This window comes from Aquarana catesbeiana, linkage group LG03 (assembly GCF_042186555.1).
Source record: "Aquarana catesbeiana isolate 2022-GZ linkage group LG03, ASM4218655v1, whole genome shotgun sequence".
Lineage (NCBI taxonomy): Eukaryota > Metazoa > Chordata > Amphibia > Anura > Ranidae > Aquarana > Aquarana catesbeiana.
In genome coordinates this window covers 14,026,973-14,052,113 of record NC_133326.1, presented here as the reverse complement: position 1 = coordinate 14,052,113, position 25,141 = coordinate 14,026,973, and the positions used below count along the sequence as shown (strand labels likewise).

General features: G+C 45.3%; 1 protein-coding gene across 1 annotated transcript in view; it reads left to right on the top strand.

Moving 5' to 3' along the window:
- ZWILCH (zwilch kinetochore protein) overlaps positions 1-25,141 on the top strand; it is a 109,433-nt gene that overhangs the window by 1,864 nt on the left and 82,428 nt on the right. The window contains exons 2-3 of the mRNA XM_073618294.1: positions 11,843-11,894; positions 19,458-19,553. Coding sequence (XP_073474395.1) covers positions 11,843-11,894; positions 19,458-19,553 — 148 coding nt within the window. The remainder of the gene's footprint in view (positions 1-11,842; positions 11,895-19,457; positions 19,554-25,141) is intronic.

Sequence of the window (25,141 nt, the reverse complement as noted above, 5' to 3'; positions counted from 1 at the left end):
CATTTAATGGGCACAGGTGGCTGCGTTTGGGCACAAGTGGCTGCGTTTGGCACAGGTGGCTGCGTTTGGGCACAGGTGGCTGCGTTTGGGCACAAGTGGCTGCGTTTGGGCACAGGTGGCTGCGTTTGGGCACAAGTGGCTGCGTTTGGGCACAGGTGGCTGCGTTTGGGCACAAGTGGCTGCGTTTGGGCACAGGTGGCTGCGTTTGGGCACAGGTGGCTGCGTTTGGGCACAGGTGGCTGCGTTTGACGGGCACAGGTGGCTGCGTTTGACGGGCACAGGTGGCTGCGTTTGACGGGCACAGGTGGCTGCGTTTGGGCACAGGTGGCTGCGTTTGGGCACAGGTGGCTGCGTTTGGGCACAGGTGGCTGCGTTTGGGCACAGGTGGCTGCGTTTGGGCACAGGTGGCTGCGTTTGGGCACAAGTGGCTGCGTTTGGGCACAGGTGGCTGCGTTTGGGCACAGGGGGCTGCGTTTGACGGGCACAGGGGGCAGCGTTTGACGGGCACAGGGGGCAGCGTTTGGGCACAGGTGGCTGCGTTTGACGGGCACAGTGAAGGCTGCATTTGATGGGGGAGGTTCAGTATTTTACAGTTTGTTTGCGCCCCCCCAAAAAAATTTTGAGCACCAGCTGCCACTGGTCAGCACAGAGACAGTACAGGGAACTTCACAGGGCTGTTTGTCATCTGTGGATTCTAATCCCTTCTGACCTCCAAGCAGCCGTGTGTGTGAATCTCTGTACCTTGTAGTGCACCGGATTAGTGCACTTTTTAGGGAGTGAGGTTATTTTTAATTCAAAGCGGAGTTCCAGTCAGTTTTTTGTTTATTAGAAGTCAGCAGCTACAAAAAAAGTGCATCTTCTGACTTTTAATAAAGACACTCACCTGTCCCACAATCCAGCGACGTGGCCACCCAAACCCTCCCTTCTCTCCCCCGCCTGTCCACAGCGCTGGCAATACTACTGTGGGCATCCGGTGCGCATGTCTCACTGCGCTGTCCTGCATAGCCGGGCAATCTTTTGGGAACTGTGATGTGTCCCAGAAGATTGCAGGGTGGAAGGGCTGCCTAGGCGGCCCAAGCGGAAGTGGGAGCTCGTCGGTAATCGTGATGCATCGTGGAATCGAATCAAATCGTTGACCAGATAATCGAATCGTGAGACCAGGGAAGATGCGCAGCCCTAATATTTATTATAGCCAAAACTAATAAATATTGCTTTTTTTTTTTTTTTTTCAAAATTTGTCGCTTTTTTTTGTTTATATCGCAAAAAATAAAAAACCACAGAGGTGATCAAATACCACCAAAAGAAATCTCTATTTGTGGGGAAAAAAAAAAGGACGTCAATTTTGTTTGGGGTACAACGTCGCACGACCGCGCAATTGTCAGTTAAAGCGGCGCAGTGCCGAATCCCAAAAAATGGCCCGGTCATTCAGCAAGCCAAATATTCTGGGGCTGAAGTGGTTAATTTATAAAAAAAAAAAAAAAAAAAAGAAAAATACAGCGGGTAAAATAAGTATTGAACATGTCACCAGTTTTCTAGGTAAATATATTTGTTAAGGTTCTATTGACATGAAGTGTTCCCCACATGTCGGTAACAACCCGTACAATCCATATACACAAAGACACCAAAACGAATACATTCAGGTATGAAGTTCTGTGTAATAAAATGGGAGGACACAGGGAAAAAAGTATTGAACACATGAAGAAAGGGAGGTGCAAAAAGGCATGGGAAGCCAAGACACCAGCTGGAATCTATCTGTAATTAGAAAGCCATCCTGCCCCTTGTCAGTCCAAATTAATATCAGCTGGTTCAGTCTCAACTGATGACCTATAACAGGGATATGCAATTATCGGACCTCCAGCTGTTGCAAAACTACAAGTCCCATCATGCCTCTGCCTCTGGGTGTCATGCTTGTGGCTGTCAGAGTCTTGCTATGCCTCATGGGACTTGTAGTTCTGCAACAGCTGGACGTCCTCTAGATGCATATCCCTGGCCTATAAAAAGGTGTCTCATTACTAAGGTGTCACACAAGAAAAGCAAAGAGCTCTCTCAAGGCCTTCGCAATCTTATTGATGCAAAACACCCTGATGGCATTGGTTCCAGTGAGCACTGTTGGGGCCATATTCCAGAAATGGGAAGAAGATCACTTCACCATAAACCAGCCACGACCAGGTGTGCTCCTCACAAGATTTCTGACAGAGGAGTGAAAAGAATTATCAGAAGAGTTGTCCAAGAGCCAAGGACCACTTGTGGAGAGCTTCAGAAAGACCTAGAATTAGTGAGTACAATAATAAGTAATGCACTCACCGCCATGGTCTGTATGAACGCTCACCACGCAATACTCCATTACTGAAGAAGAAGCATGTTGAAGCTCATTAAAGTTTGCTGCACAACATTTAGACAAGCCTGTGAAATACGGGGAGAATATAGTCTAGTCAGATGAGACCAAAATGGAACTCTTTGGATGCCATAATACACACCATGTTTGGAGGTCACATGGCACTTCACCCCCAAAACAGCCCCCATACTAACAGTGAGGTTTGGAGGTGAGAACATCATGGTGGGGGTGGGGCTGTTTTTCAGCACACAGTACTGGCAAACTTCATTTCATTGAAGGAAGGATGAATGGAAAAATGTACCAAGACGTTCTTGATGATAATCTTCTGCCATCTACCAGGATGATGAAGATGAAACGAGGGTGGAAATTTCAGCCAGACAATGATCCCAAACACCAAGCCAAGGAAACTCTCAATTGGTTTCAAAGAAAGAAAATAAATCTGCTAGAATGGCCCCCAGCCAATCACCTGACTTGTATCCAATAGAAAATCTATGGAAAGAACTAAAGATCAAAGTTCATAGAAGAGGCCAGTGGTGTATTTAGGTTTTGTGCTGCCCTAGGCCTGACTAAACGCATGCACCCCCCTATTTTAAGTACGACCCACCCCATCCTGCCAAGGCCACACCCCTTCCTGTTTAAGACCCACCCTATCATCTGTAAACCACACTCCTTCCTCTTTAGGCTTATTTGGCACCTTTCAGGGGGGAACGGGTACCTGTTTCTGACAGGTACCCTTCCCCACTTCCGGGAGACTGCGCTGTCCCCTCTGAAGTTTGCCCCCCCCCCCCTCCTCCTTCCTCCACTGGGCCATTCAGAAAGTGCAACGCGCTTCGCACATGTGCAGTAGGGAACCGGTCGGTTTCCCTTACCATGAATAATAGTGGCAAAACCCGAGAGTCAATCTGAAAATTGGCTGAGGTGTCGGCATCGCTGGATCCCTGGACAGGTAAGTGTCCTAATATTAAACGTAAGCAGCTACAGTATTTGTAGCTGCTGAGTTTTAATGCTATCACGGGGGGGGGGGGTCTCACTGTGCCCATCAATTGCAGCCTCACTGTGCCCCATCAAACGCAGCCACTGTGCCAATCAATTGCAGTCACTGTACCCATCAAACGCAGCCACTGTGCCCATCAAACGCAGCCACTGTGTCCATCAAACGCAGCCACTGTGCCCCATTAAACGCAGCCACTGTGCCCCATCAAACGCAGCCACTGTGCCCCATCAAACGCAGCCACTGTGCCCCATCAAACGCAGCCACTGTGCCCCATCAAACGCAGCCACTGTGCCCATCAAATGCAGCCACTGTGCCCCATCAAACCCAGCCACTGTGCCCATCAAGTGCAGTCACTGTGCCCCATCAAACCCAGCCACTGTGCCCATCAAGTGCAGTCACTGTGCCCCATCAAACGCAGCCACTGTGCCCATCAAACGCAGCCACTGTGCCCATCAAACGCAGCCACTGTGCCCATCAAACGCAGCCACTGTGCCCATCAAACGCAGCCACTGTGCCCATCAAACGCAGCCACTGTGCCCATCAATTGCAACCACTGTGTCCATCAATTGCAGCCACTGTGCCCATCAAATGCAGCCACTGTGCCCATCAAATGCAGCCACTGTGCCCATTAAACGCATCCACTGTGCCATCAAACGCAGCCATTGTGCCCATCAATTGCAGCTATTGTGCCCATCAAATGCTGCCACTGTGCCCATCAAACGTAGCCACTGTGCCCATCAAATGCTAACACTGTGCCCATCAAATGCTGCCACTGCCAGTGCCCATAACACTGATATAATGTATTCAATCATTGTACCTGCTGTCCTGGGGGTTTCCCTCGTGCTCCTCTCTCTCCTCCTGACGTCACAGCCAGATCCCGCCCCAGGGCCGAGGAGAAGATTCACTGCAGGAAAGCAGTGCAGGGGAGAGTAGGCGGAGCTTAAGGCTCCACCTGTCACCTGCTGCTTATGGGGGCGCGAGTGACACACGCCGCCCCCCTGCATGAAAAAAACCCCCCACCCGTCTTGCCGATCCCCGGCTCCCGCTGCCGCCTCCCGCACACATGCAGCCCACGGCGGCCGGCTTTTTGTAGCGGCGCCGCGGTGTATGGGCGTGCTTGTCAGAGTAGGGGGGGCGTGAGATACACACCCCCACCCTCTGCCAAGCACGCCCATACACCGTGGCGCCGCTACAGAAGGCTGGCCGCCATGGGCTGCATGTGTGCGGGAGGCGGGAGCCGAGAATCGGCAAGACGGGTGGGGGGGCTTCCTCTCATGCGGGGGGGCGGCCCTTTTTGCCGCCCCCTGCAAAGTGCCGCCCTGGGCCTAGGCCTTGTTGGCCTAGGCCAAAACACAGCCCTGGAAGAGGCCCACAGAACCTTCAAGATTTGTTTGTGTGGAAGAGTGGTCCAAAATCACACCTGAGGAACGCATGTGACTCGTTTCTCCATACAGGAGGCGTCTTGAAGCCGTCAACACCAACAAAGGATTTTGTACCAAGTATTACATTTCAGTTAGCGGGTTTAGTTAATTTTCCCGTATCCTTCCTTTTTATTACACAGAACTTCATTCTGTACGTATTTGTTTTGGTGTCTTTGTATGTGTGGATTGGATGAGTTGTCACCGACATGTGGGGAACATTTCGTATCAATAGCGCCTTTAGAAATCTGTTTACCTAGAAAAACGGTGACGTGTTCAATACTTATTTTATCTGCTGTATATACCCCAATTTTTTGTATAAAAGATGATACAACGCAGAGTAAATAGATACCTAACGTGTCACGCTTTATAATTGCACACACTCGTGGAATGGCGACAAACTGCGGTACTTAAAAATCTCCATAGGCGACACTTTAAACATTTATTTTATTTATTTATTTATTTTTAAAATTGTTTTTTTTTACAGGTTACCTGTTTAGAGTCACAGAGGAGGTCTGGTGTTAGAATTATTGCTCTCGCTCTAACGTTCACGGCGATACCTCACATGTGTGCTGAGAACACTGTTTACATACATGTTCACGACTGCGTGTGGGGATAGAGACACTTAAAATAAATTTGAACTTTTTTTTTTTTAATTACATTTTTACTCTGTCCCTTTAAAGAAAAAAAAAAAAAAAGCACTGCCGGCTGCCTTGCCATTGAGATAAGCGATGGCAAGATGGCCGCCACGCATCTCTATGCCCTTGGAGGACCTAGACATCACTTCTGCTTCTCAGGCCATGTAAACATATTTTTTTTTTCCCCTAAAAGTGAAGTAAAGGTTTTGTTTTTTTTTTTCTATTCATACTTACCTAGGTGGATGCTGCATCTGTCCCCCGGCGCCTCTGCACTGAAAACCTAGCGATCGAACATCGCTGATCACTCGGTTTTCAGAGCTCCGTAAGCAGAGAGCTGTAGACTGTCAGTCACAGCTCTCTGCTCGACTCCCTCCTCGCTCATTGGTTTCCGGGCTCAGTGATCAGTAATGTGAACCGGGGGGGGGGGGGGGGGGGGGGAGTACCTCTCCCGCTGCTTCTAAAAGTGATCCTGTGACAAATCCGCCACAGGGACCACTTTTATATGAAAGTCTGGCGCCTGAGGGGAACAGAAAATACCGGGGTTATGGCATCTACCTGCAGCCATAACCCTGATATTTAACATCAAAGTAATTATGTATTTTCCCAGTTAGGCAGTTGGCAAGTACAGTAGTAAACGATAGGCAAATCATTTCCTTGTTATTTTGGATAGAGTGAGGGGGGGGGGTTATATTATCTCTCAGTTTTTTTTTTTTTTTTTTTGCCATCTGTGTCTCATTGGGGAGATTTCTCTTCACTTCCTGTCCCATAGCGAAAACAGGAAGTGAGAGGCAATCTGTCCAAACTCAGGGAATCCCTGGTTGTCACCAGAACTAGTGTCCCCATTGGGAAGATTTCTCCTCTATTCCTGTTCTGGTTCTCTTGTATTGTATTGTAACTGTATTGTCTCCCTTTTATATTGTAAAGCGCTGCGCAAACTGTCGGCGTTATATAAATCCTGTATAATAATAATTCAAAAATCTGGGATTTTCTTTCACTTTCAGTGATAAGAATAAAACAAGACAAATAGAAAGGGGGGGAGAACGCCCATGATGGGGGACACACTCTATCCAAAACTTAATTAACCACCTCAGCTGCGGAAGATTTTACTCCCCTTATGACCAGGGCATGTTTTTTTTTTTTTTTTGCTATTCAGCATTGCGCTACTTTAACTGGAAATTGCGCGGTCGTGTAACGCTGTACCCGAAGTAAATCTATATCACTTCAAATAGAGCTTTCTTTTGGTGGTATTTGATCACCTCTGGTTTGATCTTTTTTTATTTTTGCGCTATAAATGAAAAAATACTGAAAATTTTGAAAATAAAAAACAATATTTTTTGCTTTCTGTTCTAAAACATATCCAATAAAATAATTTAAGAAGTAAAATATTCTTCATACATTTTTGCCAAAATATATTCTGCTACATGTCTTTGGTTAAAAAAAAAAAAAAAAAAAAAAAAGCCCAATAAGTGTAAATTGATTGGTGTGAAAGTTATAGTGTCTGCAAACTAATGGGATATTTACTGACATTTTTAGTTATATATTTTTATACTGGTAATAGCGGCGATCAGCGACTTATAGCGGGGACTGCAATATTGCGGCGGACAAGCTCGACACTAACGGACGCTGGGCAGGAGATAGATTGCCCTCACTAATACAGCCATCAGTGATAATAATATACACTGTCACTGTACTAATGACACTGGCTGGGAAAGTGGTTAACATCGGGGGGGGGGATCAAATGGTTAAATGCGTTCCTAACAATGTTTACTCTGTGTGTGATATCTGCTGCTTTTTAAAAAAAATAAAATGCTATTCTTCTCCCTGCTTTCCCAATCAACAGTAAAACGCGACAGGGGTTCTAATTCTTTTCCCAATCCAAAACTATGAGAAAAAGTTGTGTCTCAGAGGGTTCTGATTCTTCAGATTTAACTGGCTGCATGCTGGTTCCAGGCTAGTGACTCTCTAGGTCAGTGATGGCGAAACCTTGGCACCCCAGACGTTTTGGAACTACATTTCCCATAATCCTACACTACTCTGCAGAGTGCATGAGCATCATGGGAAATGTAGTTCCAAAACATCTGGGGTGCCAAGGTTCACCATCACTGTCTTTACCCACTTAAAGCGGAAGTAAACCCATCCATAAAACAGTTACTTTTCCGGCATGTGCCGGAAATGTAACACTCCCATTGGTTGTGCTCTCAACCAAACTGTCAAACCGTCCAATGGCTGGTGTCATAACTGATCACATGTGCAGCATCATGGCAGTTGTTGATTAAACAGAGGCAAAGATGGCAGCTTCCTTGGCTAGAAACGATAGTAGGGTTTACTTACACTTTAACCGGTTCAATAACCGGGCAATTTCACCCCCTTCCTTCCCAGGCCAATTTTTAGTTTTCAGCGCTGTCGCACTTTAAACGTCAATTGCGCGGTCGTGCGACGTTGTACCCAAAAGAAATTGACGTCCTTTTTTTCACCACAAATAGAGCTTTTTTTTGGTGGTATTTGATCGCCTCTGCGGTTTTTATTTTTTTGCGCTATAAACAAAAGAAGAGCGACAATTTTGAAAAAAACACAATATTTTTTTACTTTTTGCTATAATAAATATCCCAATTTTTTTTTTAAAAAACACATTTTTTCCTCAGTTTTGGCCGATATGTATTCTTCTACATATTTTTGGTTAAAAAAAATCGCAATAACCGTATATTGATTGGTTTGCGCTAGGGCTGAAACAACTAATCGATTAATCGACAACTAATCGATTATGAAATTAATCGATTACTATTTTCATAATCGATTAATCGGCCAGTAACATAATGGGGTTAAAAAAAAACTAAAATGAGCCCTTTATAGTACAAAAAGAGCAAATAATCGCTACTCTAAATATTACTTTCACAGTTCTACACTAAAAAAAAAAAAATTAACCCCTTACAGTAGTGATTATCTGCTTTTTTTGTACTATAAAGGGCTAATTTTAGTTTTTTTCACCCCACTATGTTACTAAACATCTTAGACCTGGTTCACATCTATGTGTTTTTTTGGTGCTTTTTTGCAGAAACGCACTACAGTTCATGCACATGGTTTCCTATGGGACACATTCACGCATAATGGTGCTTTTTTTGGTTCAATATACTTCAATAGAGAAGCTGCAGAAAAGCATGGAATGCGTTTTTGCAGCAATTTGTGTTTTTTAATCTGCCCAACAACAAATTGGCCAAAAAAAAAAAAAAAATGCAAAAACGCAAATCGCAGCAAAATCACGTGCACAAAAATCAAAACGCACAGCAAAAAGCACTGCAGAAACAGATGAAAAGCAAACTGCATAGGTGTGTACCGAGCCTTATGCTGGCCACACCGATCAATTTTCAGATGAGAATATTCAGACGAAAAATCTTTGTACATTCGCTAAATGAATGAAAGAACGAAGTTCTTAAAATTACATTTTTTTTGAAGGAAGACATTGTTTTTGTTTTTAATAAAAAAATTTGATCACTGAGTCTGATGATATTTACCAGATTCACCCTTTAATAGTACATACAGTATATATCCTCTAATAGTATATACAGTATATCGCCTCTAATAGTTTTTACAGTATATCTCCTCTAATAGTATATACAGTATATCTCTCCTCTAATAGTATATACAGTATATATCTCTCCTCTAATAGTATATACAGTATATCTCTTCTGTCTGTTATGCTCAGAGTGGATTCGATATTTTGCTCCCTAACCATATAGTTATTTACATTTACCACTGTATAGAGATATTTAAGAATAAATTACCTTTTTTTTTAAAGTTGCACACATTAACTAAATTATACACCACACTTCTTCTTAAAGGTTATTAACCGAATAATCGATTAATCGAAACAATAATCGGCCAACTAATCGATTATGAAAATAATCGTTAGTTGCAGCCCTAGTTTGTGCAAAAGTTATAGCGTCTACAAAATACGGGATAGATTTATGGCATTTTTTAAAAAAAAATATTTTTATATTTTTTTTAGCGGCGATCGCAATTTTTTTTTGGTGACTGCGACATTATGGCGCACACATCGGACACTTTTGACACATTTTTGGGACCAATCACATTTATACAGCGATCAATGCTATAAAATTGCATTGATTACTGTGTAAATGTGACAGGCAGTGAAGGGGTTAACCACTAGGGGGCGGGGATGGGTTAAGTATGTTTCCTAGGGAATGATTCTAACTGAAGGGGGAGGGGACGCACTAGGGGAGGAGACCGATCGGTGTTCCTCCCTTCTGGGAACACAGATCGCTCTCCTCAGAGCTGACAGGCTGTGGATCTGTGTGTTTACACACACAGATCCACATGCCGGCCCGGTTAATGGGCAATCGCGGGTGCCCGGCGGACATCGCGGCCGCCGGGCACACGCACCGGGTCCCGAGGAACGTGGCGGGCGCGCGCTCCCGCCCCCTAGACGGCCGGGAATCCCAGGACGTCATATGACGTCCACCCAGGATGGGAGATCCCATCTGTGGACGTCATATGACTATGGGCGGGTAGGGAAGTGGTTAAGGACCGCCCCATAGCTGATATACTGCCACAGGGTGGCCTCTTTTGTGTGTGTGTGTGTGTGTGTGTGTATATATATATATATATATATATATATATATATATATATATATATATATATATATATATATATATACACAGGGGGTCCCCGGGTTACAAACAAGTTAGGGACTGTAGGTTTGTTCTTAAGTTGAATCTGTTTGTAAGTCGGAACAGGTACATTTTTTAAGTGTAGCTCCAGCCAAAAAAACTATTTTTAATCTTTTTGGATAGCATAGGGAAGGGTTATCACCCCTTTAACATTTGTTTTGCTGTCTGTGCTCCTCTTCAGAAGATTTCACCTCACTTTCTGTCCCAATGACAATTGGATTTTGAAAATTTTGGGTTGTTGTGGAAACAAGTCTTGGTGATAAAGCATCAGTGGAGGTACCTTTTCCCCATAATAGATCTTACAGGAGTGAATTTCCCTTCCTAGGGGTAGATTTCCTCTCACTTCCTGTTGTCTCCCCCCGTTTGTAAGTAGGATGTTTGTAACTAGGGGACCCCCTGTATATATATATATATATATATATATATATATATATATATATATATACACACATATATGATATTTTCAGAAGTATCGGTCAAAAAAAACTGACCGATATTACCGATATTGCTTCAAGGGGTTTGCTTTATTGTAATAACAACCTATGGGGCTCAGTAGCCGCTCGCCCAGGATCTCCCATCCCACCGGGAGGCCCGAGCAATCAGCCGTCGGCCGAAGACCCGTACAAAGCGGATGCTTCCTTTTGGATCTAATAACCCGGAAGCGCTCATGACATCACTTCCCAGATTACTGGCATCTTAAAGGTGCCAGTTTTAAAAAATAAAGTTTTCAAAAACGTTTTATCTTAACGTTTTGAATACTTTCAAGTGCAGAGGAGGGGTTGGGGGAATCTTAGAGACCCCCAATTCCTCCATAAAGAGTACCTGTCACATGCCTATTCCTGTCAAATTGGATGTTTACATTCCTTGTGACGGCAATAACAGTGATAAAAAACAAACAAAAAAAACATTAAAAGGACAGTGTAAATTTTCTAAATGTACAAAATATTGGCAAATAATATCGGCTATCGGCAGAAGAGGTGGCCGAAATATCGGTATAGTGTCGGCACCGAAAAAACAATATTGGTCAATCCCCTCTTCCCAGACAGTGTCATTAGTACAGTGACAGTGCATATTTTTAGCACTGATTAATGTATTGGTGTCGCTGGTTCCCACAAAGTATCAAAAGTGTCAGATGGTCCGCCGTAACATCACAGTCCCACGATAAGTCCCTGATCGCCACCATTACTAGTAAAAATAAATAAATATCCCATAGTTTGTAGACGCTATAACTTTTACGCAAACCAATCAATACGCTTATTGGGATTTTTTTTCCCCCAAAATAACTTAGCAGAATACATTTTGGCCTAAATGTATGAAGAAATTAGATTTTTTATTGGATGTGTTTTATAGCAGAAAATAAAAAATAGTTTCCCCTCCCTCCCCCCAAAATTGTCTGTCTTTTTTTTAAATTTATAGCGCAAAAAATAAAAAACGCAGAGGTGATCAAATACCACCAAAAAGTTGTATAAAAAAAAAAAAGGACATCAATTTTATTGTGGTACGGAGTTGCACGACCGCGCAGTTTTCAGTTCAAGTAACGCAATGCCGTATCGCAAAAAAACGACCTGGTCATGAAGGGGGGGTAAATCTTCCGGAGTGGTTAACTTCCATCTCTATAAAAAAAATTAAGCAATGACAACTCCCAGTTCACCTTGTAGGTACAGACTGGAGGGAAATTCTGTTGAGGAGGATTTGTAGATATTTAAAATCTTAAGAAAATATAAATCTGGAATGAATTGTTTGAAGTGTGACGTTATTCTTTCTCTTGCAGTATCTATAAGGAAGTGAAGAAAGAGAGGCAGCCAGAGCCTTTTATCTATAAGGTATGTGCCGGGGATTCCTATTTTCCTCCTCCTTTTATATAGCACCAACCTAGTCTGTAGTGCAGAGAACTTTTCAGACCCATCATTCCCTCCATAGAAGGGGCTTCTGTCCCCCCCATAGACAGAATATTTGTGATGATTTTGGTGGTTGTCAGTAAACCTGCTAGTATGTCTCCAGAGTGTGTGTGTGTGTGTGTCTAATCGATTTTATTATCGATTAGTTGGCCTGCATGCAGAACGCATTATTTGTTGACATGTCAGTATACACAGTGCAACACACACACAGCTCAGTACACCCCCCATACATGTCAGTATACACAGTGCAACACACACACAGCTCAGTACACCCCCCATACATGTCAGTATACACAGTGCAGCACACACACAGCTCAGTACACCCCCCATACATGTCAGTATACACAGTGCAACACACACACAGCTCAGTACACCCCCCATACATGTCAGTATACACAGTGCAACACACACACAGCTCAGTACACCCCCCATACATGTCAGTATACACAGTGCAGCACACACACAGCTCAGTACACCCCCCATACATGTCAGTATACACAGTGCAGCACACACACAGCTCAGTACACCCCCCATACATGTCAGTATACACAGTGCAACACACACACAGCTCAGTACACCCCCCATACATGTCAGTATACACAGTGCAACACACACACAGCTCAGTACACCATCCATACATGTCAGTATACACAGTGCAACACACACACAGCTCAGTACACCCCCCATACATGTCAGTATACACAGTGCAGCACACACACAGCTCAGTACACCCCCCATACATGTCAGTATACACAGTGCAACACACACACAGCTCAGTACACCCCCCATACATGTCAGTATACACAGTGCAACACACACACAGCTCAGTACACCCCCCATACATGTCAGTATACACAGTGCAACACACACACAGCTCAGTACACCCCCCATACATGTCAGTATACACAGTGCAACACACACACAGCTCAGTACACCCCCCATACATGTCAGTATACACAGTGCAGCACATGTACAGCTCAGTACACCATCCATACATGTCAGTATACACAGTGCAGCACACACACAGCTCAGTACACCATCCATACATGTCAGTATACACAGTGCAGCACACACACAGCTCAGTACACCATCCATACATGTCAGTATACACAGTGCAGCACACACACAGCTCAGTACACCCTCCATACATGTCAGTATACACAGTGCAACACACACACAGCTCAGTACACCCTCCATACATGTCAGTATACACAGTGCAACACACACACAGCTCAGTACACCCTCCATACATGGCAGCATACACACATCTCAGTACACCCCCCATACATGTCAGTATACACAGTGCAGCACACACACAGCTCAGTACGCCATCCATACATGTCAGTATACACAGTGCAGCACACGTACAGCTCAGTACACCATCCATACATGTCAGTATACACAGTGCAACACACATACAGCTCAGTACACCATCCATACATGTCAGTATACACAGTGCAGCACACACACAGCTCAGTACACCATCCATACATGTCAGTATACACAGTGCAGCACACACACAGCTCAGTACACCCTCCATACATGTCAGTATACACAGTGCAGCATACACACAGCTCAGTACACCCCCCATACATGTCAGTATACACAGTGCAGCACACACACAGCTCAGTACACCCCCCATACATGTCAGTATACACAGTGCAACACACACACAGCTCAGTACACCCCCCATACATGTCAGTATACACAGTGCAACACACACACAGCTCAGTACACCCCCCATACATGTCAGTATACACAGTGCAACACACACACAGCTCAGTACACCCCCCATACATGTCAGTATACACAGTGCAACACACACACAGCTCAGTACACCCCCCATACATGTCAGTATACACAGTGCAACACACACACAGCTCAGTACACCCCCCATACATGTCAGTATACACAGTGCAACACACACACAGCTCAGTACACCCCCCATACATGTCAGTATACACAGTGCAACACACACACACAGCTCAGTACACCCCCCATACATGTCAGTATACACAGTGCAGCACACACACAGCTCAGTACACCATCCATACATGTCAGTATACACAGTGCAACACACACACACAGCTCAGTACACCCCCCATACATGTCAGTATACACAGTGCAACACACACACACAGCTCAGTACACCCCCCATACATGTCAGTATACACAGTGCAACACACACACAGCTCAGTACACCCTCCATACATGTCAGTATACACACTGCAGCACACACACAGCTCAGTACACCCCCCATACATGGCAGCATACACACATCTCAGTACACCCCCCATACATGTCAGTATACACAGTGCAGCACACACACAGCTCAGTACGCCATCCATACATGTCAGTATACACAGTGCAGCACACGTACAGCTCAGTACACCATCCATACATGTCAGTATACACAGTGCAACACACATACAGCTCAGTACACCATCCATACATGTCAGTATACACAGTGCAGCACACACACAGCTCAGTACACCATCCATACATGTCAGTATACACAGTGCAGCACACACACAGCTCAGTACACCCTCCATACATGTCAGTATACACAGTGCAGCACACACACAGCTCAGTACACCCCCCATACATGGCAGCATACACACAGCTCAGTACACCCCCCATACATGTCAGTATACACAGTGCAGCACACACACAGCTCAGTACACCCCCCATACATGTCAGTATACACAGTGCAACACACACACAGCTCAGTACACCCCCCATACATGTCAGTATACACAGTGCAACACACACACAGCTCAGTACACCCCCCATACATGTCAGTATACACAGTGCAACACACACACAGCTCAGTACACCCCCCATACATGTCAGTATACACAGTGCAACACACACACACAGCTCAGTACACCCCCCATACATGTCAGTATACACAGTGCAGCACACACACAGCTCAGTACACCCCCCATACATGTCAGCATACACAGTGCAACACACACACAGCTCAGTACACCCCCCATACATGTCAGTATACACAGTGCAGCACACACACAGCTCAGTACACCATCCATACATGTCAGTATACACAGTGCAACACACACACACAGCTCAGTACACCCCCCATACATGTCAGTATACACAGTGCAACACACACACACAGCTCAGTACACCCCCCATACATGTCAGTATACACAGTGCAACACACACACACAGCTCAGTACACCCCCCATACATGTCAGTATACACAGTGCAACACACACACAGCTCAGTACACCATCCATACATGTCAGTATACACAGTGCAGCACACACACAGCTCAGTACACCCCCCATACATGTCAGTATACACAGTGCAACACACATACAGCTCAGTACACCATCCATACATGTCAGTATACACAGTGCAACACACACACAGCTCAGTACACCCCCCATACATGTCAGTATACACAGTGCAACACACACACAGCTCAGTACACCCCCCATACATGTCAGTATACACAGTGCAACACACATACAGCTCAGTACACCATCCATACATGTCAGTATACACAGTGCAACACACACACAGCTCAGTACACCATCCATACATGTCAGTATACACAGTGCAGCACACACACAGCTCAGTACACCCCCCATACATGTCAGTATACACAGTGCAACACACATACAGCTCAGTACACCATCCATACATGTCAGTATACACAGTGCAACACACATACAGCTCAGTACACCATCCATACATGTCAGTATACACAGTGCAGCACACACACAGCTCAGTACACCATCCATACATGTCAGTATACACAGTGCAGCACACACACAGCTCAGTACACCCTCCATACATGTCAGTATACACAGTGCAGCACACACACAGCTCAGTACACCCCCCATACATGGCAGCATACACACAGCTCAGTACACCCCCCATACATGTCAGTATACACAGTGCAGCACACACACAGCTCAGTACACCCCCCATACATGTCAGTATACACAGTGCAGCACACACACAGCTCAGTACGCCATCCATACATGTCAGTATACACAGTGCAGCACACGTACAGCTCAGTACACCCTCCATACATGTCAGTATACACAGTGCAGCACACACACAGCTCAGTACACCCTCCATACATGTCAGTATACACAGTGCAGCACACACACAGCTCAGTACACCCCCCATACATGTCAGTATACACAGTGCAGCACACACACAGCTCAGTACACCCCCCATACATGTCAGTATACACAGTGCAGCACACACACAGCTCAGTACACCCCCCATACATGTCAGTATACACAGTGCAGCACATGTACAGCTCAGTACACCATCCATACATGTCAGTATACACAGTGCAACACACACACAGCTCAGTACACCCCCCATACATGTCAGTATACACAGTGCAGCACATGTACAGCTCAGTACACCATCCATACATGTCAGTATACACAGTGCAGCACACACACAGCTCAGTACACCCCCCATACATGTCAGTATACACAGTGCAGCACATGTACAGCTCAGTACACCATCCATACATGTCAGTATACACAGTGCAGCACACACACAGCTCAGTACACCCCCCATACATGTCAGTATACACAGTGCAGCACACAGACAGCTCAGTACACCCCCCATACAGTGCAGCACACACAGCTCAGTACACCGTCCATACATGTCAGTCGCCAGCCGTCAATTTGCTATGGGCTGGGCAGGACATTCCTCCTTCTGAGTGGACATCATATGACGTCCTCTCATCAGGGGTCATGCAGCTGCGCGATCTGTCCCTGGCTGTGTCCACCAAACTCAGCCGATGACCAATCAGTATACCGGCTCGCTGCCAGTGTCATGTGATCGCTGTGACCAATCACAGTAGGCCACATGACAGTTGTAAACAATGGATGGCTTCCTTTCATGCCATCCACTGTATGCAATTTTGTTGCTAGCTGTGATTGGTCAATGTGATCGCATAGTACAGACAGGGCCAATCACAGCCCATCTGTGCCATGTGAGCATCTCTGGCCAATCACAGCTTATCACAACAAAACAAACTGAATGAATCAGTTTCATTCAGTAAAATGCTTGCTTTTAGCAGTGAAATTCACTGCTCTAAGCAAACATAATGTGTAAAAAAAAAAAAAATAAAATACAATTCTGATCACTTCCCCAGAGCCGATCAGTGGCTCTCCCTGTCAGAGGCGGGGTCTGTGCTGATAATCAGCACATTGATTATCAGCACAGCCCCATCAAAAGGTGCCCATCAGCTGCCAATCAATGCCCATCACCTGCCAGCCTGTCCTCTATAAAGCCTGTCAGTGCCCATAAGAGTGCCAATCAGTACCCCATCAGCAATGCCTGTCAGTGACCCATCAAAGTGCCACTCGGTAAAGCCTGTCAGTAGCTCCTCATCAGTGCTGCCTATCCAGTGCCACCTATCAGTGCCGCCTATCAGTGCCCCTCAGTTTTGTTTTTTTTCAAAATTGTCGCTTTTTTTTTTTTTTTGCTTATAGCGCAAACATTAAAAAACCCCAGAGGTGATCAAATACCACCAAAAGAAAGCTCTATTTGTTTGAAGAAAATGATAAAAAAATTCACATAGTTACAATGTTGTATGACCGCGCAATTGTCATTCAAAACGTGACAGCGCTAAAAGCTGAAAAATGGCCTGGGCAGGAAGGGGGTGAAAGAGCCCGGTAGGTAAGTGGTTAATGTCTAAACTGCTGGGAACAAAAGTGAGTACACCCCTAAGTGAAAATGTCCAAATTAGGCCCAAAGTATCAATATTTTGTGTGGCCACCACTATTTTCCAGCACTGCCTTAACCCTCTTGGGCATGGAGATCACCAGAGCTTCACAGGTTGTCACTGGAGTCCTCTTCCACTCCTCCATGACGACATCACGGAGCTGGTGGATGTTAGAGACCTTGCGCTGCTCCACCTTCCGTTTGAGGATGTCCCACAGATGATCAATAGGGTTTAGGTCTGGAGACATGCTTGGCCAGTCCATCATCTTTACCCTCAGCTTCTTTAGCAAGGCAGTGGTCCTCTTGGAGGTGTGTTTGGGGTCGTTATCATGTTGGAATACTGCCCTGCGGCCCAGTCTCTGAAGGGAGGGGATCATCCTCTGCTTCAGTATGTCACAGTACATGTTGGCATTCATGGTTCCCTCAATGATCTGTAGCTCCCCAGTGCCGGCAGCACTCATGCAGCCCCAGACCATGACACTCCCACCACCATGCTTGACTGTAGACAAGACACACTTGTCTTTGTCCTCCTCACCTGGTTGCCGCCACACACGCTTGTCACCATCTGAACCAAATAAGTTTATCTTGGTCTCATCAGACCACAGGACATGGTTCCAGTAATCCATGTCCTTAGTCTGCTTGTCTTCAGCAAACTGTTTGCAGGCTTTCTTGTGCATCATCTTTAGAAGAGGCTTCCTTCTGAGATGACAGCCATGCAGACCAATTTGATGCAGTGTGCGGCGTATGGTCTGAGCACTGACAGGCTGACCCCCCACCCCTACAACCTCTGCAGCAATGCTGGCAGCACTCATACGTCTATTTCCCAAAGACAACCTCTGGATATGACGCTGAGCATGTGCAATGAAATTCTTTGGTGGACCATGGCGAGGCCTGTTCTGAGTGGAACCTGTCCTGTTATACCGCTGTATGGTCTTGGCCACCGTGCTGCAGCTCAGTTTCAGGGTCTTGGCAATCTTCTTATAGCCTAGGACATCTTTATGTAGAGCAACAATTCTTTTTTTTTAGATCCTCAGAGAGTTCTTTGCCATGAGGTGCCATGTTAAATTTCCAGTGACCAGTATGAGAGTGAGAGCGATAACACCAAATTTACCACACCTGCTCCCCATTCACACCTGAGACCTTGTAACACTAACGAGTCACATGACACCGGGGAGGGAAAAATGCCTAATTGGGCCCAATTTGGACATTTTCACTTAGGGGTGTACTCACTTTTGTTGCCAGCGGTTTAGACATTAATGGCTGTGTGTTGAGTTATTTTGAGGGGACAGCAAATTTACACTGTTATACAAGCTGTACACTCACTACTTTACATTGTAGCAAAGTGTCATTTCTTCAGTGTTGTCACATGAAAAGATAGAAGAAAATATTTACAAAAATGTGAGGGGTGTACTCACGTGTGTGAGATACTGTATATTTACTACTGTATATATTCAATAATAAATTGTCTTTTTTTTTACGTTATGTAATAACTAAATTATACATCAACCTTTTATTTGAGATTTTAATTCTGATTAATAAATTCATTGAAACAATAATTGGCCAACGAATCAATTCTGAAAACAATCGTTAGTTGCAGCCCTATAGATTTGTGTTTTCCCTACTAGATATTAATCTGCATAAAACATGAAAAATTTAAGAGTAACAAGTAATTATGCTGCATATTTCAGATCATTTTTTGTTATTGTTATTATAGTAACACTTTCTAATGTGGTCTAACCCAACTGTTCTTTTTCATTTTAGGATGACCTGCAGGTTCACTTGGTTAATCCAGGCCAATGCAAGTCACTGGAAGGTTTCTGGGGTGGAGGTGAAATGGCTTTTGTTATGGAGGGAAAGGTATGGTGCCATGAAAACATGATGATCTATTCATATTTGAGAACAATAAACACATATAAAGGATGTACTGAAAGCACAATAATTGCGTTTAAGTAGAACTATAGGCAAACGTTTTTTTTTTTTTCCATTTTGGATAGAGTAAGGGAGGGTTATAACCCCTTTCAGGTCTTTTTTTTTTTTTCCCCACCATCTGCGTCCCATTGCGGAGATTTCCCTTCACTTCCTGACCCATAGCCAAATAGGAAGTGAGGGGAAATCCCTGTAAATTAAGGGAATTCCTTGGGGACCCCCCATATCACAGAACTAGTGTCCCCATTGGAAGATTTCCCCTCCATTACTTTTCTGGGAACAACCCAAAATGATGGATTTTCTTTTACTTTCACTTTCAATGATAATGGTAAACAGGACAAATAGAGAAGGGGGGGGGGGATCCCTGATGGGGGCACAGACAACAATAAAAACTGACAGGGTGTCTAATCCCTTTCCACTCTATCCAAAACGAAAAAAAGTTTTGCCTGTAGTTATACTTTAAGTATAACGTATAACTAAAGTATACTTTTAGTATACTTTAAGTATTAATAAAGAAATACCGCTACAAAGCAAGGGGAGAACGCAGATTCCCAGTCCAGGGACCTTGGCTATGGAACACTCTTCCGACTCACATCCGCATGGAAGAAAACCATCTGGCCTTCAGGAAAAAACTCAAAACCTTCCTGTTCAACACAGTAAAACGCATTTAGCGCCGTGAGGCGATTCAGTTCGCATTTGCAGCGCTTTACAAATCATTCATTCATTCAAAGAACAATACTCGGGCTGGGTTCACACATGTGCGAATCGGATGCGGCTTTCTGCGCGTTCATTTCACATGACATGCGAGTGTACCCGGCTCTCAGTGGATCCCAAAAGAGTCCTGTGTGTCTTTGGATCCGGTTCAGGTGCGAATCCAGGCAAAAATGTAGACTTGATTTGCACCTGAACCCTGTGAACATGGACGCAGCGGACCCCATGCTGGGAACCGCGGCCGCACATATGTGAACCCTGCCTTTTTTTTTTTTTTTTTTTTAAATATATTTTTATTAAGATTTTGAAACAATCAAACAGTTACACTTGGTTGCTACAGTACATCAACACCACATCTAGTTACATAAGGCGTCCGACAGCATGGGTTGCCAAATTACATAGCAATAGTAAAGGTATACAAATGGTCCTCCTCAGAGGGAAATAGACAGTTAAATACCATGAGATATACAAGCCTGAAATTACAGACAGAAGGGTCTAGAAGCACGCTATTCTAATCAGTATTTTGACCTGACAGTTATTGTAAAACCATGTTTGTTAAGAAATATTCATTTTCTCCATCCAATTGCGCCAGACTCTATCAAATTTCAAAGGACAACCTCTGTTAGCATAAGTGTCTTTGTATAGCGGGAGATTCCCATTAACTAGATGTTTCCACTGCGTAACTGATGGAGGGTTAGATTTTTTCCACTGCATTGTGATATTTTTCCTGGCATAGAAGAGTAGTAGACTGATCAGTGTGCGTTTGGCTATGGTATGAACAAGATTTTCTAACAAACCCAGTATACATATCTCCATCAGAGGGGAAAGGTTGGTTGAGGCCACTTTGTTAGTTAGATCAAGTACCTCTGTCCAGTATTGTTGTAGTCTTGGGCAGTGCCAGAAGATGTGTGCAAAGTCTCCTGGAGACATGCCACATCTCCAGCATGCCGGAGAATGCTGAGGGTTCATAAGGTGTAGTCTATGTGGGGTATAATAGGCCCTGTGGACAATTTTAAATTGTACCACTCTGTCTCTTATGGAAACGAGTGACCTGAAGGGGAAATCCCAGACGTCATCCCAGTCATCGTCATCCAACGCAGGGATATCGCGTTGCCAACGGGACCAGAGTCCATCCAGAGATGGTAAGGACGCAAAGACCAGATGCGCGTACAAATGCGAAGTAGGTTTTTCAGTGCAGCCGTATCTGAGCGTCCTCTCCAGCTCGGACTGAGTCAGGATGCAAGAGGAGTGAGAAAATTGGGCAGCAAATGCATGTGCAAGTTGAAAATAGCGGAACTGGTAGTGTTTCGGTAGGTTATACATTGCGGACAACTGGTCGAAGGAAAGCAACGAAGTCTGTGATATAACATGTGAAATTAGTTTGATGCCATATTTAGTCCATATTTGGGGGTCTGAAAGCTTAAGGAAATGTGGTAGATTGGGGTTTGACCATAACGGGGCGTTGGGAGAGGGTTCAGAGTGTTTGTGTTTACTAATATTAAGACCCGTTCGCCATGCTCGCAGGGTAGTGTGCATGGATGGGGTTAGTGGGTGAGGGGCGCGTGGACCTCTATGTATTAAGAGCTGGAGGGTCTCCCAGGAACCCACCACTGTAGCCTCCAAAGCTGAGGCCGCATTGGTTTTGTCAGGGACTAACCACCAGACCACCGTCACTAACTGTGAGGCTATGAAATATTTATAACAGTCCGGGAAAGCCATGCCGCCCTGAGATGTTGGCCTCATCAAGGTAGACAGTTTGTATCTAGGTGGGGTGGGGCCCCACAAGAAATCTGAGAATTTTTGGTTGAGTTTGGTGAAGAATGACTTGGGGATCCACTGCGGGGAGTGACGAAAAAGATAGGTGAGTTTGGGAATAATTTTCATTTTGAGGAGATTTACTCTACCCCAAACTGACAGGGGTAAATTGCTCCATGATTTGAGTCTGGGTCTCATATCATCCAACACTGGATCAAGATTTAGTTTAATGAAGTCCTGGGCATGAGATGAGACCTGAACCCCAAGATATTTGAAGGTGTCTACCCAACTTAATGGACTGTCAGGGGGGGAGGTGTTCCTAGCCTCCTGGTCTATTGGAAATAGGGTGGATTTTGACCAATTAACCCGCAAGCCTGTAACTTCAGAGAATGTGTCTAGAACTGAAAGTGCTCCTTGGAGCGATGGGCCTGCATCTGCAAGAAAGAGGACCATATCATCTGCGTACAGGGCTACCCTCTCTTCCAGCAAGCCAACACGCAGCCCCTTAATATGGGGCGATGTACGTAGGGCTTCAGCAACCGGCTCAATGGCTATGGCAAACAGGGCCGGGGAGAGAGGGCAGCCCTGCCTAGTTCCCCTAAACATTCTGAAGGGAGATGACAAATTGGAGCCAAGGCGTATCGAAGAGGTGGGGCACTTATATATAGTCTGTAACCACGAAATGAACTTCAGTGGAAAGCCCATCCTCCGGAGGGTTTCCCAGAGGAAGGGCCACTCCACCGTATCGAAAGCCTTCTCTATGTCCAACAGGGCAATGGCCCTTGTCCCCGAATTTTCATGTTGGGTATGGATATTTGTGAAGAGTCTTCTGAGATTTACATCAGTAGATCTCTTGGGCATAAATCCTGTTTGGTCGGGATCGATTACTGATGGCAGCAAAGGATAAAGACGGGAGGCTAGGAGTTTGGTTAAGATTTTAAGATCGTTATTCAATAATGCGATCGGTCTGTATGATGCACATAACTCTGGGTCCTTGGGGGGCTTATGAATTAAGGTTAGGTATGCCTGGTACATTGATGGGGGTAAATCACCCTTGGACAAGCAGGTAGTATATAGCTGGGCTAGAATGGGTGCCAGCAGCTCACAGTGAGTTCGGTAGAAATCAATTGGGAGTCCGTCTGGCCCTGGTGCTTTGCCAGTGGGGAAGGAGCGGATAACATTTAGGACTTCCTGTGCCGTAAAAGGCTGGACCAGTGACTGTCTCTCCGCGTCCGAGAGCCAACCGAGAGCCAGCGGATCCAAGAGGTCCTGTAGTGATTCGGGTCGGAAATCGGAGGGGAGAGAGGAGTCATAAAGCTTCCCATAAAAAGCACCGAAAGCCTCCAATATTGCAGATTGGGACGTCACTACATCTCCCTCAGAGGAGCGTAGACTGGAGACAGTTGTGAGTGGATGGTCATGTTGAGCCATCATAGCCAAGAGGCGACCATTCTTGTCCCCTTGCTCAAAGAACCTCTGTCTACCTTTGTGTATGTCTAGCCTGGTGACCTCTGACATATGTATGTTTAATGCACTCTGCGCTGCATTAAGCGAATCAAAGTGAAAGGGCGAGGGGTCTGCACTGAACACTGCACTCTGATTATCAACTGACTGTTGGAGTAGCTGAGTTTGTTGGCCCTGCTGTTTCTTAACACTGGCTATGGTGGAAATGTATAGGCCTCTGGTGTAGGCCTTGAATGTGTTCCAGACTATTTGCGGAGATGAAGATTCCCTATTGTGATCCCAAAAATCCGCCAACCCGGGCGGGATAATGTCAGCCACCTCAGGGTGAGAGATCCACTGTGCCCCCAGCCTCCACAAAGCCGCATCGCGACATGCAGACGAGCGGAACTCCACAACCAGAGGGCTATGATCAGATAAGCCACTGGGAAGATAGGAGGCCTCCACTACGTCTGTTAACAGTGATTGGTTAGAGAAGGCTAAGTCTATCCTTGAGGCAGTCTTGTGGGAAGCCGAGAAGCACGAGTAAGCCCTAAGGGCAGGGTGTCTCCATCTCCATATCTCCTCCAAGCCCATTGCCTGTGCCCAGGAGAGTAAGTCAGAGTTGTGGCTTTTAGGAGGGGCAGGTCTATCCATCTCTGGGGAGAGAATAGCATTAAAATCCCCCATTACCAAAAGTTTCCCAGGGCAAAAGGGGGCCGCTTTTTCCAGGACTGTATAGAGAAGGCTTGGAGAAAAGGGTGGAGGTATGTAAATATTAATCACAATATATCTCTGAGACCAATGTTTAAACACCAAAATAACAAATTTACCCTGGGGATCAGTGCATACCTCCTCAATTGTACATGGGAATTTCTTGGCAATTAGTATTGAGACCCCCCTTGCATAGGAGGAGTATGTAGCGTGCACAGACCTCTGTATCCAGGGTTTTTTAAGTGTCAGAACCTTGCTGCCTGTGAGGTGAGTCTCTTGGAGAAGAATAATATGAGGGGAGTGGAGTTTCAGGTATTTAGTTAATAGTGCGCGTTTGAATTTAGAATTCAGGCCTCTGATATTCCATGAGAGGACAGTAAATTTTTCAGTTAGGGAGGTAGCCATTCGTAGAAGGGGGACCGATGTCGGACAGGATAGTAGGAGGGGCATATGGGAGGGCAACTCACAGACAGCAAAATCCCCGAGTAACCCCACCTTGTGGCGGTAGCAATTGACCACTGCAGCAACCATTTAAACACTAACAATAAAAACAACAAACTAAAACATAAACAACCCAAGCACTGAGTGCTTATCCTACTGATTCCCATCTCCTCTCCAAAAGAAAAAGAAATCAAAACCGGGGAGGAGAGCGGGAATAGTTTTACCCAAAAAAGAAAAAAACAACTTCTAACTGTAGGTGTACCCTTAAATAGGGTTATCACTCAGTAATGTTTTTACTGGAGACCAGTCCGTGGTCTTGGTAGGGGGTGTGAAAGTTATTTTATTCCCCTCAACCGTGGAGTGATATAAAGCCACCAAGTGGGGGCAGATGGAGGGGGAGTGCAGGAGGGGAAGTGAGGTTCTGCTGCGTGGAAAACCTGTTGGGCAGTTGTGTAGTT